The 13942-nt window shown below is 43.9% G+C and overlaps 1 protein-coding gene and 1 pseudogene across 2 annotated transcripts; one reads left to right on the top strand and one right to left on the bottom strand.

Moving 5' to 3' along the window:
• The first annotated feature begins 354 nt into the window (after window positions 1–354).
• Window positions 355–12209, top strand: parp1 (poly (ADP-ribose) polymerase 1). Its single transcript, XM_021600799.3, has 21 exons — window positions 355–635; window positions 2162–2324; window positions 2466–2581; window positions 2817–3031; window positions 5299–5392; window positions 5564–5680; window positions 5836–6012; window positions 6525–6681; window positions 6964–7104; window positions 7251–7490; window positions 7635–7836; window positions 8044–8239; window positions 8422–8550; window positions 8687–8893; window positions 9278–9406; window positions 9505–9603; window positions 9962–10114; window positions 10350–10477; window positions 10573–10634; window positions 10766–10880; window positions 11172–12209. Exons 1-21 carry the CDS (start codon window positions 513–515, stop codon window positions 11251–11253), a joined length of 3045 nt encoding a protein of 1014 aa, XP_021456474.3. The 5' UTR covers window positions 355–512; the 3' UTR covers window positions 11254–12209.
• LOC110522425 (adenosine receptor A1 pseudogene) lies at window positions 3165–4676 on the bottom strand (annotated as a pseudogene). Its single transcript, XR_016495429.1, has one exon. The product of XR_016495429.1 is annotated as an adenosine receptor A1 pseudogene (transcript).
• Window positions 12210–13942: the final 1733 nt, after the last annotated feature.

The raw sequence follows: 13942 nt of genomic DNA on the forward strand, positions 1-13942 counted from the left end.
ACTATCATCATGAACTCCCACTTCTCCCGCATGCTGACCTCTGACATCACGTCACCTTCTAATGAAATTACCTCGATTACAGCCTTTCCAGGAGTTAAATGCAATAACAAAACATTATTTATAAAAAGCAATCTGTTCATGTTTTTTTTAACACTTTTGGTCGGATCAATTCTTCAACCAGTAAGATTTTAGCTAGCTTTCTTCAACAATCAATCTGTATAAATATTCTTAATTTAAGTCCAAAAAATAGATCTTTAAAATAAAACCTAAAAGTACAAATACTATCATTAATAAAAGGTTATTCGTTTGAAATAAAAATGTTTTTTTGAGCGTTGGTTATCGAACTCTGTATTTGACTTTCTATGTCTTTTAGAACATCTTCCTCGATTGCTCTTGTCTGCGTATCTGCGCGGGTACTCTGCACGCGGGCTGCAACTACATTGTAGTGGCTACTGCCAAGCACGTTAGATTTACATTCAATCAATCTAATTTTGTGTATAAACTCAACAAAAATGGCAGATGCACAAGAGGACAAGCTTTACAAAGCTGAATATGCCAAAAGTGGACGTGCTTCGTGCAAGAAATGCAAGGAAAACATAGCAAAGGATTCGCTGCGGATGGCTATCATGGTGCAGGTAACGTAGCTAGAGCGTCTTTGGATTTCCAAGAAAACTGTATAAGTGTGGACAATCTCAGAATCATTAAGAATCACTTATACGGTTATGTTGTTTCTGCACTAAACAGCCCATTATTGATATGTTGTGGATTTCCTTTACGAATACAGCATGTTTGTGTTGTCTTGATAGAACTCATTTGCGTTTAAATGGCTTCCGAATGCTTAAATGAGAACGGGCTTTGATTCCTTCGCACCAGCAGCGCATTCTTTTTTGGATGATTTGCGTAGATGTGATCGAAGTAAATGGAATGCAGATAGTGGGGAGAAGGAAGCAGAATTGTCGCAGGTTAAACACATCCGTTCTAACAGTGGATATTCGTACAACCCGTCGTGATTTATGTATTGTAACAGGCCCGCAATGTGGCTACTAATATCCGGTTAGGATATAATTGGCAGTTTTCGCTACATAACAGAAGTTTTCCCTTTTCTGGTTTAATAGAATTGACTGCTAACTAATTTCGCTTCGTATAAACTGGTAGCATAACTATCACACACAACTCTGTTGTGTTAGTCAAATTCGTTTTTATCTGTATTGCAGTTGATTGGTGACGATGCCATTAACATGTATTGGGGTTAACATCTGTATAAGAATTATACTTAATTTTTACAAATTTTTTACCTCAAGTGTCAAATACACATCAATAACGGCCTAATATGTTCATTTTGCTGGGGTCATTGAGGAGTTTCGTGTCTGTCCCCAACGGCATCTTTCCCAACGCGTTTCCATGGCAAATCTCCATTAGGTCACACTGCTATGCTTTATCTTGGCCAGGTCGCAGTTGTAAATGAGAACTTGTTCTCAACTAGCCTATCTGGTTAAATAAAGGTGAAAATAAATAAATAAAAAGGTCGCGTTCCACCTCTTTACCGCATCTCTGCTACAGCTAGCGTTATGCCCTTGATTTCCAATAATTAATTAGTTCAATTCAACGACCTGCGGTAGCATCTGCCGCTTTCAAAACAATTCGGAACTTGGAAATCTTTGAATTTAGCGCGTTCACAACAACTGCTAAAAAAACGCGCTCCTACTGTAGAAAATCGTTTTGAATTGTCATCCAAGGTGCAACTCGGAATGCCAAGCTGGGAACTCGGGGCAGCTTTCTAGAACTCCTACCACAAGATCACTTACGTCATGATTTGACCAAGTTTTTTCCGAGTTCAGTAGTTTTGAAAGCACCATATGTCAGTTTGACCCATTTCCAAATTAGCTCAGGGAAAACTTCAGCAACATCGCCAGTGCAGTCATTTGTCATAACACTTTTGAGAGTTGTGTGAATTGTGCCAAGAATTTCACATGAACCAATGTTTACACTTCACAAGTGAAATAAGTGACATAGCTTGCTAGATAAGATGGCAAGTGTGCCTGCTGGTGACCATTTTTTTTGTTACCCTGAGTCATATGAGCCTACAACCTGGACTATATATGTACAATGTAGTGTGATTACCTTACCCACCATGACCCTCCCATTATTGTATTTTCCCCAGTCGCCCATGTTTGATGGTAAGGTGCCCCACTGGCACCACTTCTCCTGCTTCTGGCTGCGGGCGTCTGCCCAGTCTCCTGCAGACATCGCTGGATTCTCTGACCTGCGATGGGAGGACCAGGAGAAGGTCAAGAAGGCCATCGAGACTGGGGGAGCTGCAGGAGGTCAGTCTTTAACCATTAACTTTTCTCCCAGCGTGGAGTCATCTGTGTACCCCTTTGATGTCATCGAAATGGGACCCCAAAAAATGTCATGCTCATTGACTGGAGGTCAGATTTCAAATATGGCTTCTCTCTTCCTCACAGGAAAAGGTGATGTGAAGGGTGGGGCCAAAGGAGAGAAGACTCTGAATGACTTTGCAGTGGAGTATGCCAAGTCCAATCGCAGCACATGTAAAGGGTGTGAGCAGAAAATTGAAAAGGTGAGGAGTCAATATTTAGATCTGTTTATTTTGTACATAGAGATGATCTGATACACATGGCTGTAAAATGAATAATTACAGTACAGCTATTCCTCAACATCTGTTCAGTGTAAAAAATAAAAATAGAAAGTTTTAGAATAGATTGTCAATGTCCATAAATACTTGAATAGGTATCCTACATAAACCCAAATATACACTATCATAACAACCCGAACTCCTCTCCTCTGTGCCCCAGGACCAGATCCGTGTATCTAAGAAGACGATTGACCCAGAGAAGCCCCAGCTGGGGTTGATAGACCGCTGGTACCATACCGCCTGCTTTGTGGGCCGCAGGGAGGAGCTGGTCTTCAAACAAGAGTACAGCGCCGCTCAGCTCAAAGGCTTTAACACACTCAGGGTGGAGGACAAGGAGGAGCTGAAGAGAAGGCTCCCCGCTGTCAAATCTAAAGGGTGAGGCTTTCTCTAATGAAGCAAATAAAGTAGTCTGGTGTCCACAAACTTGAACTTTACTGGAATGTACATAGTGGTATATTAACGTTAGTTAGGAGATGTGTCCCTGATATTCTAGCAGTTCTGTTTATTGTAAAAGACAGTTCTCTGGGCATAAAGACCACCAAATGGTACATAATCCTCACCAGTTGAACATTTAAGGAATGGCGAGTCAAGACGGTACCAACGGGTCTTCGGTCAGGTCCTGTGGGTGGTGGTCCCCCCACCATCGGCCGCCTCTTCCCAGTCCCCTAGAGCTCTACAGCAGAGGAAGATGGCCTTAAAGGTGTTCCGGAAGGTCTTCATCTTGTACGCGTACAGAAAGGGGTTAACGGCAGAGTTTGCGTGTGATAGGATAATGGCGGTGAGGAGGAGCTCCAAAGGCACAGGGCAGCCGGGGCAGAGCAGCAGGAAGCAGTTGATGACGTGCAGTGGTATCCAGCAGGCAGTGAAGAGGAAGAGGACGAGGAACAGCGACGTGGCTGTCTTTATCTCCTTCTTCATGCTGGCCGCCCGGGCCGCCTGCCCCTCCGCACCCCCCACGCCGCCCCCGCGCTCTGCTGCGATGCGCCGTACCTGCCGCTTGACTGTCACAAAGATCTTGGCGTAGATGAGGAACATGACCACCAGGGGCGCTAGCACGCAGGCAAAGAAGTTGAAGTAGACCATATAGGTCATGTCCACCACGAAGACGAAGAAGCAGTAGCCTGAGTCGGGCGGTGTTTTGTGCCAGCCCATGAGGGGCACCAGGCCAATGAGGAAAGCCAGCACCCAGGTCACCAGGATAACTAGGATAGCGTTGCGTGGTGTCATGAGCGTGTGGTAGCGGAAGGGCAGGAAGATGGCCACGTAGCGCTCCACAGCTACAGCTAGCAGGCTGAAGATGGAGCTCTGGGTTAGCATGATGAGCACACTTAGCATCAGCAGACACAGGTAGAGGTTGTGGCGGGGCACGCCAACGCCAGTGAGGATGGCGCAAGGGATGGCCAGTGCACCCACGCAGATGTCGGCTACGGCCAGCGACACTAGGAAGTAGTTGGTGACAGTACGTAGCTTCCTATTGAGGCCAACGGCAGCACACACCAGCAGGTTACCCACGGTGGAGAGGGTTGCTATGATGAGTTCAGCCACCATGTACACAACGTTGGGGGACACCACCAGGTCAGGGGGAGGAGGGGTGGAAGAGGGGGAGGAAGAGGAGGTCCAGAGGGGTTGAAGGTATGGGGGGAAGGTTGAGTTGTCGAAGAGAAGGGAGGTTGAGCGATTTAGTGATGCTGTGATCTCTGTCATTTTCCTGAAATTGAAAGGGAAGTCAGACTTGCTTACTGTAACATTGTGAAAATTGTCTTAAAGTGATTCTGATTTAAATGATTCCTTATTGATTTACTACATAAAAATGCAGTTTTGGTAAAGAAAGGGCTACTTACCAAACGGTAGCTAGTCAGAATAATGATCCTTAAAATGAAGAATGTCCGTCTTGTTCTGTGCCTGACTCTCCCTCTCTCTAATGAAGAGCAGTGTTCATCAGGAGGACTTGTGAGAAAGGGAATGCATTAGTATTGATCTGCTGCCATCTCTACAAAGTACCACCTCTCTCCCAACCACTGCTACTGCTATGACCACACACAGGCTTAGTGTGTGCACAAGGCAGAGATGGGTCGTTTTTATAGATTCTATCATAGGAGGTGGATGTTTTTTGGTGTTTGTTTCCTGTCCTGTGAGTCAGTTGGTGACCACTATGGGACAATGTGTTTAAGGGGCAGTGATTTACAGATGTTTAGAGGGACAGGATAGGCCTCTGGGAAGCTGATTAATTTCCCTCCTGAAGGGGAGAGGTTGACCAGAGGGAGGGGAAGTGGGTGACATCCTAATCACCTACGGAGTCACAGGGACGTGTAGTAACTTGAATCATCTCCAGAGACTGGGTGATGTGCGTCTCCACCAGGTGTCAGGACACTAATGAATCTCCCTGATTAATGAAGGTGTCAGGCCTGTTTGACTAACCTTGGATAAGGCTCTGCTCCCAACAGGCCTCATTTACAAAGTTAATGGGGAAGTCCGTGCCTGTCAAGTTCCTTCAGGAAGTTTTCAACAGCAAAACTTTCTCTTGGAGGATGAATTACAGGATAGTGTTATTTGAAATGTTGCTTGTAAATGTTTTGCTTGGTAGATAAATTGGTTCCTGCATAGAGAATGTAAGCCATTTATTTTCCCTGTTTTTCCCTCAGAAAGAGAGAGACTGATGAGGTAGATGGAGAAGGGGCATCGAAGAAGAAGAAGAAGGATGAGGAGGAGAAGAAGAAAGTGGACTTGCAGATGAAGGTTCACTCCTGAAAATTGCAGAAATGCCTTAACATTAATATTTCTTTACTTCATCAAATTAGTAACATAATGTCATTGTTGTCATGTTGAATGTGTGTATGCAACTATATGCCCATATGTTTTGCAGGTGATGTTTTCCAAACCCCCTCTTGTGTGGTTGTGTGTGTACAGGAGCAGAGCCAGCTGATCTGGGGCATCAAGGACAAGCTCAGGCAGTTCTGTTCCACCAACGACATGAAGGAGCTGCTCATCGCCAACGGACAGGAAGTGCCCTCTGGAGAGTCCAATGTAAGGAGGCTCACTGTATCTGTCTCAGTAGTTGTCTTTCTCTCTATCTGTCCATTTCTGCGGTCTGTCTCATTTAACTGTGTAAAAGTGTGTGGTTTGTGTGTCTGTGTGATGGTTCAAACAGCCAGTCAAATCGTGTGTTGTTTAATTGACAGGTGGTGGACAGCCTAGGAGACTGCATGGCCTTTGGCGCACTGAAGCCCTGCGAGGAGTGCCAGGGCCAGCTGGTGTTCAAGAGCGACGCCTACTACTGCACTGGAGACCTCTCCGCCTGGACCAAGTGTGTGTTCAAGACCCAGCTGCCCAACCGCAAGGGCTGGGTCATCCCCAAGGTAGGCCCCCTTCTTTGGGTTCAGAGCGTCTGTAGAGTTTGATGTTCATGTACGCTGCTGCTACTCGCTGTTTATGATCTATGCATAGTCACTTTACCTGTACCTACATGTACAAATGACCTTGACTGACCTGTACCCCCGCACATTGACTCAGTACTGGTACCCCCTGCATATAGCCTCGGTATTGTTTATAAAGTAAATATTTTCCTAACTCTATTTTCTTAACTGCATTGTTGGTTAGGGGCTTGTAAGTAAGCATTTCACCGTATTTCGTGCATGTAACAAATATAATTTCATTTATCTGGGTTGTAGGGAAAACTAAGCAAAAAGTTTTGCAACAGAAAATGAAAAAGCCATTTCTTATTGGACAAGTTCACATAGTACCTGCTTGTTTTGGACTGTTTTCTTCAGTGTCGTGCCTAATGAATTCGACAAAGATCTCAGATATAACTCACTATGCTCTTGTGAATGTCCAACTCAACCATCTCCTCCTCCAATCTATTCCCCTGCAGGAGTTCCATGAGCTTCCCTTCCTCAAGAAGTTCAAGTTTAAGAGACAGGACCGGGTGTTCCCCAAGGTGGCCCCTCCCCCAGCCTCTTCTGCATCCGCTCCTGTCCCCAGTGCCTCCAGTGATCCCAGTATACCCCTCCCAGAGGGAGCCCCTGCAGGTAAGCAGAAACCAGTAGGAGAATGTGGTGTAGTGGGCCAACTTGTTGGAATGACTTGAGTCATTATCTTCTCATTGTGCTGAGGAATCTGGCCGAAATGGAGATGCCTCTTTTAGAGTAAAACAACAATGATTTCACTCTATTTTTGCTTCTCTATTCTACAGTGAATATATTATCTTGTTCCTAAGTGCGATGCTAGAACATGACCAGCCCCATTCATAGTATTGGAATGGCCATTCTACTCATTCTAATTCTGTCTATATCGGTTCCTCTCCCCTGTAGATAAGCCTCTGACAGGGATGAAGTTGCTGACTGTGGGCAAGCTGAGACAGAACAAGGACGAGCTGAAGGCTGCCGTGGAGGAGCTGGGCGGGAAGATCACCGGCACAGCCAATAAGGCTACTCTCTGCCTCAGCACCAAGAGTGAGTAGCCAATCAATCCGAGGGGGCTGTTGGATTCAACTTTTGTTCACCCTTACAGTAACAAATTACACAGATTTTCAGAAGGATAGGTTGGATTTCTTTGTTTTCCCTAGTTTGACATCTTTGGTGTGCTCTCTTTCTCACAGAGGAAGTAGAGAAGATGAGTAAGAAGATGGAGGAGGCAGAGGAGGCGGGCGTGCGCGTGGTCTCAGAGGACTTCCTTACTGACATCAAGTCCTCGGGCAAGGCCCTGCAGGAGCTGGTCTCCCTGCACGCCATCTCCCCCTGGGGGGCCGAGGTCAAACTAGAGACCCAGGTTCAATCAGCAGCCTCCAGGTCTGGAGCCATGGCTGGCAAGAGCACCAAGAGGGTGAAGGAGGAGGAAGGTACGGAATCGGAAGTAACATTGAGTAACTTAACTGACTGTTATCGTGGAGTATTTTCTTTTTACAAGCTGCTATGCTAGAGTGTATGGCAGTTGGGTCAATTCCACTTTTACAGTTGTAACAATCTAATTTCTGCTTTTTCAGGTGTTAGCAAGGCCAGTAAGAAGATGAAGCTGACTGTGAAAGGAGGGGCAGCAGTGGACCCAGACTCATGTCTAGAGAACAGTGCTCATGTCCTGGATCAGAATGGCAAGATCTTCAGCGCTACGCTAGGTCTGGTGGACATCGTCAGGGGTACCAACTCCTACTACAAACTGCAGCTGCTGGAGGACGATGTGCATAAACGGTTAGTCTATCCTCCGGGTGAAAGGGGGCCACTTCCTCTCATCCCTTTCTCTTTATCCTCCCCATTCACCACTCCTCTCTCCCCTGTGCTACTCTCTCTGCTTTCCCTGTATTTCTCTTCCTCTTTCTCCTACCTCTTTCTTGTCCCTATTTCAGCTCATCTCACCCTTCTCTTCCCTCTCCCTCTGTCTTTCTTCTCTGTGTGTAGGTACTGGGTGTTCCGCTCCTGGGGCAGAGTGGGCACCACCATTGGGGGAAATAAGCTGGATAAGTTCCAGGATAAGAACTCTGCCATGGACAACTTCCTGGGTGTGTACGAAGAGAAGACAGGCAACGCCTGGGGCTCTTCCCACTTCACCAAGTATCCCAACAGGTTCTACCCTCTGGAGATCGACTACGGTCAGGTACAGCTAGAACACACAGACACACACAGGACCGTTTGTGTTCATATTTAAGAAACTTGTTGTGCATTTGACTTGACAGGCCAACTTTTAATTGAGAAATGTATACTGTGGCCTTCACCGATTAACCCTGATTGGCCCATCCTATCTCTGTCCCATATCTGATTGGTTGTTTTCCCCACCAGGATGAGGAGGCGGTGAAGAGGCTGACAGCCAGTGCTGGCACAAACTCTCTGCTGGCCAAGCCTGTCCAGGAACTCATCAGGACCATCTTTGATGTGGAGAGCATGAAGAAGGCCATGGTGGAGTTTGAGGTGGGTACTGAGTTGGAGAGAGTGTGTGTGTGTTGGTTTTTCTTAATGTGTATTTTTGTCCAAATGTGACCCCCATTTCCCCCTTTGATTTCTCTTAATTGAGAATGAGTCATTCATCTTTTGTCTTTCCTGTCAGATTGACCTCCAGAAGATGCCGCTGGGGAAGCTGAGTAAGAGGCAGATTCAGAGTGCCTACGCCCTCCTCAGTGAGGTGCAGCAGGCTGTGTCGGACAGTTCCTCAGAGTCCCAAATTCTGGACCTGTCCAATCGCTTCTACACCCTCATACCTCACGACTTTGGCATGAAGAAACCACCGCTGCTCAGCAACCTTGACTACATTCAGGTGAGGACACCTGTGTTCTCTCTCACGCTCATCCTCTCAATCAAATGTATTTATTAGCAATTGTTACAAAGTGCTACTACAGAAACGGAGCCTAAAACCCTGGAGAGCGAGCAAGGCAGATGTAGAAGCACGGTGGCTAGGAAAAAATCCCTAGAAAGGCGGGCTCTGAGGGGTGGCCAGTCATCTTCTGGCTGTGCCGGGTAGAGGTTTTTAAGAGTACGTGGTTATTAAGGCCAGATTTGTCAGACCTCCAGCTCTAAATGTACACAGTCAGTCAGTTATCCAGAGGTACTTGAACCAAAGGAGTCTAGTTGACTTTATTTCTAAACTCTTCACTAAGTAATGGTAGCTGTTTTTAACCCTTTGTGTCCCACTACAAACCAGGCTAAGGTCCAGATGTTGGACAACCTGCTGGACATTGAAGTGGCCTACAGTCTGCTGAAAGGAGGGGCCGAGGATAACAAGAAGGACCCTATCGACATCAACTATGAGAAACTCAAAACCAAGATTGAGGTACAGTAGGGCCTGGTGGTTTTTCAATGCTACTCTCTCTTGTGAATACAGTGCTCTAAAAGTTATGAATTGTGTTGTATTTGTCATCCACCTTGCAGGTTGTTGACAAGACCACAGAGGAGGCAGAGATCATTCTGCAGTATGTCAAGAACACACACGCTGCTACACACAACACCTACACACTGGAAGTTGAGGAGGTAAGATTTTCCTGAGAAGCTCACATACACACACTTCACAACTGCTTCTACCAGACTCTTATTATGACTGCTAAATACTGCATAATTTAAACACTTACCCCCTAATATCCCCTTCCCCAAAACACATAAATATTGGACTATAAGTTGTGCCTTCCTGTATTATACCTGTGATAAAATGTATATTCTATTATACTGAGCCATTTACTCTATGTTCCTATTCTTATATTTGATTATTTCTTACTGTTGCATTGTTGAGAAGGAACCTTCAAGTAAGCATTTCTATGGACGGTGTATACGATGTGTATCCCTTACATAAGACTAATAAAACTTCCGCGGTGTCTTGCTTCCGCCCTCTCAGATCTTCAAGATCGTTAGGGAGGGAGAGTACCAGAAGTACCGCCCCTTCCAGGATCTGCCCAATCGACAGCTTCTGTGGCACGGTTCTCGTGCCACCAACTACGCTGGTATCCTTTCTCAGGGTCTGCGTATCGCTCCTCCTGAAGCCCCCGTGGTGAGTGTCCTCCTCTCACTACGGCGCCAGCTAATGCTTGGGATGCATAGCGGAAGTTCCTTCTTTCTGTTTTTATGATAGCTGATCAACATGGGATTCTTTTTAGTACCTGGTGACATGGTCTTGTATGCAGTCCATATTTATCATTATATGGCAACAGCACCGGTTCAAATTCAGCTTTACTACGTTGTGACATTTGAAAAAACGCTCATGATGCTGTCCTGATACATTCCAGACGGGTTACATGTTTGGCAAAGGTGTGTACTTTGCCGACATGGTGTCCAAGTCGGCCAACTACTGCCACACCTCCCAGTCCGACCCAACTGGCCTACTTCTACTGGGAGAGGTCGCCCTCGGAAACATGTGAGTGACGGCTCAGGTTCATAGAATCCTTTTAATATTCCATATTCTCTGCAATGCCAACTATCGTTATTAATATTTGTTTATCTTTTGTACAGGCATGAACTGAAGAAGGCCTCACACATCACAAAACTACCCAAGGGTAAACACAGTGTGAAAGGTAAGGTGATTTTAAATCATATTTAAGTAATTGAAAAGGCTGTATACAATCATGCAATATGTAGACACATTTATATTACTGTAACTTACTTGGCACTTAACTCATTATTTTCTTCCTTCTCTCCCTGTTAGGGTTGGGTCGAAACGCCCCAGATCCTAGTGCCACTGTCACTTTAGATGGGGTGCAAGTGCCTCTGGGAAAAGGAACCAACACCAACATCGACGACACGAGTCTGCTGTACAACGAGTATCCTTTGCTTCCTCTGAGGGCCTCTGCCTGTCTTCTGAATCTGAGTCTTATACTTTTGCCCATTTTCATCCAAGTGGGTTTATGCACTGCCTTGTCAATAGAATTTAAAACCATCTCTACTACATTGTTATTACACATGTACGAGGTTGAGAGATGGATATGTGTCCTGTTATCAAGACGAGTTTACAACCTTTTGTTGTATTTCTGTTTGAGGACTTGCATCGAATAATATGCCATACCCCCACACTGTTCCCTAGTTCCTATTTCACTTAACCTTGCCTCCTCTAGATATATTGTGTATGATGTGGCACAGGTGAACCTGAAGTACCTGCTGAAGATCAAGTTCAACTACCAGATGTCCATGTGGTGAACGGGGTTGTAGTTGACCACCACAGGCTCTCCAGAAAATTCCAGCTGACCACCCACCGCTTCCAGCTCCCACCCCACAACAAGAGACATTTTGAACCTTCCCATCCTAATGCAGTGTTCTGTTTTCATTTTGTAGTTTAAAATCTTAGCCACTATACACATGGCTTATTGCAATAGCGGATAGCCTTAAATAGGATAGATGTATTGACCTTGTTTTATGCACCTTAGTACCTGTTTGACTATACTAGGTTGGTATTGGTTATTAAGACTGTGGATCGTAAGGTCAGAGTTCAACAATCAGAATGGCTGAATTAAGGCACCTGTGGAAAGAGATTGTCATTGCAAGACAAGAAAAGCGATAATATAACCAACACTGGTCTGTTAAATGTAAGTTTGTTTTAGTTTACTTGTGTACCCATAGTCCAAGGTAGTATTTCAGGTAAATGCAAAGCTGTTTTTTAAAGTTTGAAAAAAAATATTACTCTTAAAACTGCAATTTTTCATCTATGGTCAGTTTCAAGGGTTTCAACGGGCATAATGAGATGTTTCCCAATGTGTCATTTCTCTTCACCCAGTCCACTCCATTCTAGCCAAAAGGTAGTAGTTGGTAAATCGGCACACCCTGTGAACACATACAAACCATGGATGACACTTTACTAGAACTTACTAGTAATAGAACTGTTAAGATAAATACTTTGTAGACTGTTCGTAAGGAGTCAATACTAAGTTTGACCTGTATAATATGCTTTGTTTTTTTCTATATGCTTTGTCTCTCAATCTCTTTGTCAAGGTTGACCCTGTAAAAAATAGGTTTGTGCTGACAGCGTTTAGTCCATGTATTCTATAAATAAATGTTTGACTTGGAGTGGTGAGAGACTGTTGGTTTTGTTCTATCCACTGTATTTTTTTCCCCACCACTCAGAATAAAGCATTTTGTAAATCTTACCTTCTTACAAATGGCAACTTTGAACTCCTGTATTTCCATTGTCTAAATTACAAATATTGTTTGTTGCCCTTGTACAAAGTCAACCCATCACATGGCAGGCATTCTTGTCATTACTTGCTTTATGATGTCTGGAGAATTCATGTTGGGAACTAATTTGTCATAAAACACCCCCAGTTGGCCCACTTACTTCATTTGGGTGTGTCCTCTGAGCCCTGTGTTACAAAGGGGGGGGGGGGGGGGCAGTTTTGTTTTCTTCTGCTTGCTCTGCTGCTAATAAAGGACTAGTAAAGGCCCAGTGCACTACTTTTGTGCATTTGTAACTTGAGTCTGATAATTATCTGTACAAAACAGTTAATCTGATAATTGAGGAATATAAAAATACTTGCTTTATATTTTCAAGTGTCTTGAAATACTTTGCAAATGCAACTTATTTCTATGTGAGAACTAAAATGGTCTGTTCATTCCTTTTCCATTTTAGTAGATACTTTTATCCAGAGCAACTTACAGTAGTGAATGCATAATGTCATACTTTTTCATACTGGTCCCCCCTTGGAATCAAACCTACAACCTTAGCTTTGCAAGCACCATGCTCTACCGACTGAGCCACATCACAAACCATTTGATCAATTACTGTTTTTGCATAGGTTTTTTTCAGTGATGGAAAGCCTACAGGTACAGACCTAGATGACCAGCCAATGTACAATACAGTAATGTATTACATTAAGTGGTTTGTAAGGCTGGAAAATTAATACTGCACAAAAAGTGTTTTCCATGTTATTTGATTTTAAAACTATATTTTGATAGCATGTTTTGTGTCTTTGACCATAACTTTGCACCTTTTGATGTAAATGTTTGAGTACAGGGTTTTGTTATTTCTGTATTCCATTAGAATGACAATTGCAGAGAAAGGGATGGGACAACTCTTTCAATTGCAACTACTGAATTCTGTAAGATACTGTTCTTAATTATACAATTAACTTTTTATGCCAAAGCTGAGATGCTGAAGATTTTTTTTGCCTGCACTACTGACTTCTATATCGGTCTGCTAATACCAATGGTGGAAAAAGTACCCAGTTGTCATACTTAAGTAAAAGTATAGATACCTTTCTATTAAGGTAAGTCAACCAGTAAAATACTACTTAAGTAAAAGTCAAAGTATTTGGTTCTAAATATACTTAAGTATCAAAAGTAAAAGTATAAATTATTTAAAATGACTTAAATTAAGCAAAGCAGATGGCACCATTTTCTTGTTTTTAAAATGTACAGATAGCCAGGGGCACACTCCAACACTCAGACAAGTCTGTCAATTCGGAGGCAGTAGGGATGACCAGGGATTTTATTTTGATGTGTGAAATGGACCATTTTCCTGTCCTGCTAAGCATTCAAAATGTAACTTTTGGGTGTCAGGGAAAATGTAGGGAGTAAAAAGTGTGTTCTTTTTTTTAGGAATGTAGTAAAGTAAATGTTGCCCAAAATATAAATAGTAATGTACAGATACCCCAAAAAACTGCTTAAGTAGTACTTTAAAGTATGTTTTACTTAAGTACTTTACGCCACTGGCCAATACTAGTAAAGGCACAGTGCACTACATTTGTATTTTTTTATTCTGATTTTTCAGGGGGGGCTACAGCACCCTAAGCATCCCTACTTCCCGCAGCTATGGTTGATGAGCTTCTGCATGGTCCAGTAACTCATGAAGCCCTCTCATTAATGTATCATTGTCTTGTCAAGGTTAATTATATGG

The sequence above is a fragment of the Oncorhynchus mykiss genome, chromosome 4 (assembly GCF_057628025.1).
Source record: "Oncorhynchus mykiss isolate SJ-2025 chromosome 4, ASM5762802v1, whole genome shotgun sequence".
Classification (NCBI taxonomy): domain Eukaryota; kingdom Metazoa; phylum Chordata; class Actinopteri; order Salmoniformes; family Salmonidae; genus Oncorhynchus; species Oncorhynchus mykiss.

What these genes read in the sequence shown, in the direction of transcription:
- parp1 (XM_021600799.3), top strand. Translation starts at nt 513, where the DNA reads ATGGCAGATGCACAAGAGGACAAGCTTTACAAAGCTGAATATGCCAAA. An exon ending in GAGGGTGAAGGAGGAGGAAG is followed by an intron (nt 7,491 to 7,634) that starts GTACGGAATCGG and finishes CTGCTTTTTCAG; the next exon opens with GTGTTAGCAAGGCCAGTAAG. An exon ending in TGGAGATCGACTACGGTCAG is followed by an intron (nt 8,240 to 8,421) that starts GTACAGCTAGAA and finishes TTTCCCCACCAG; the next exon opens with GATGAGGAGGCGGTGAAGAG.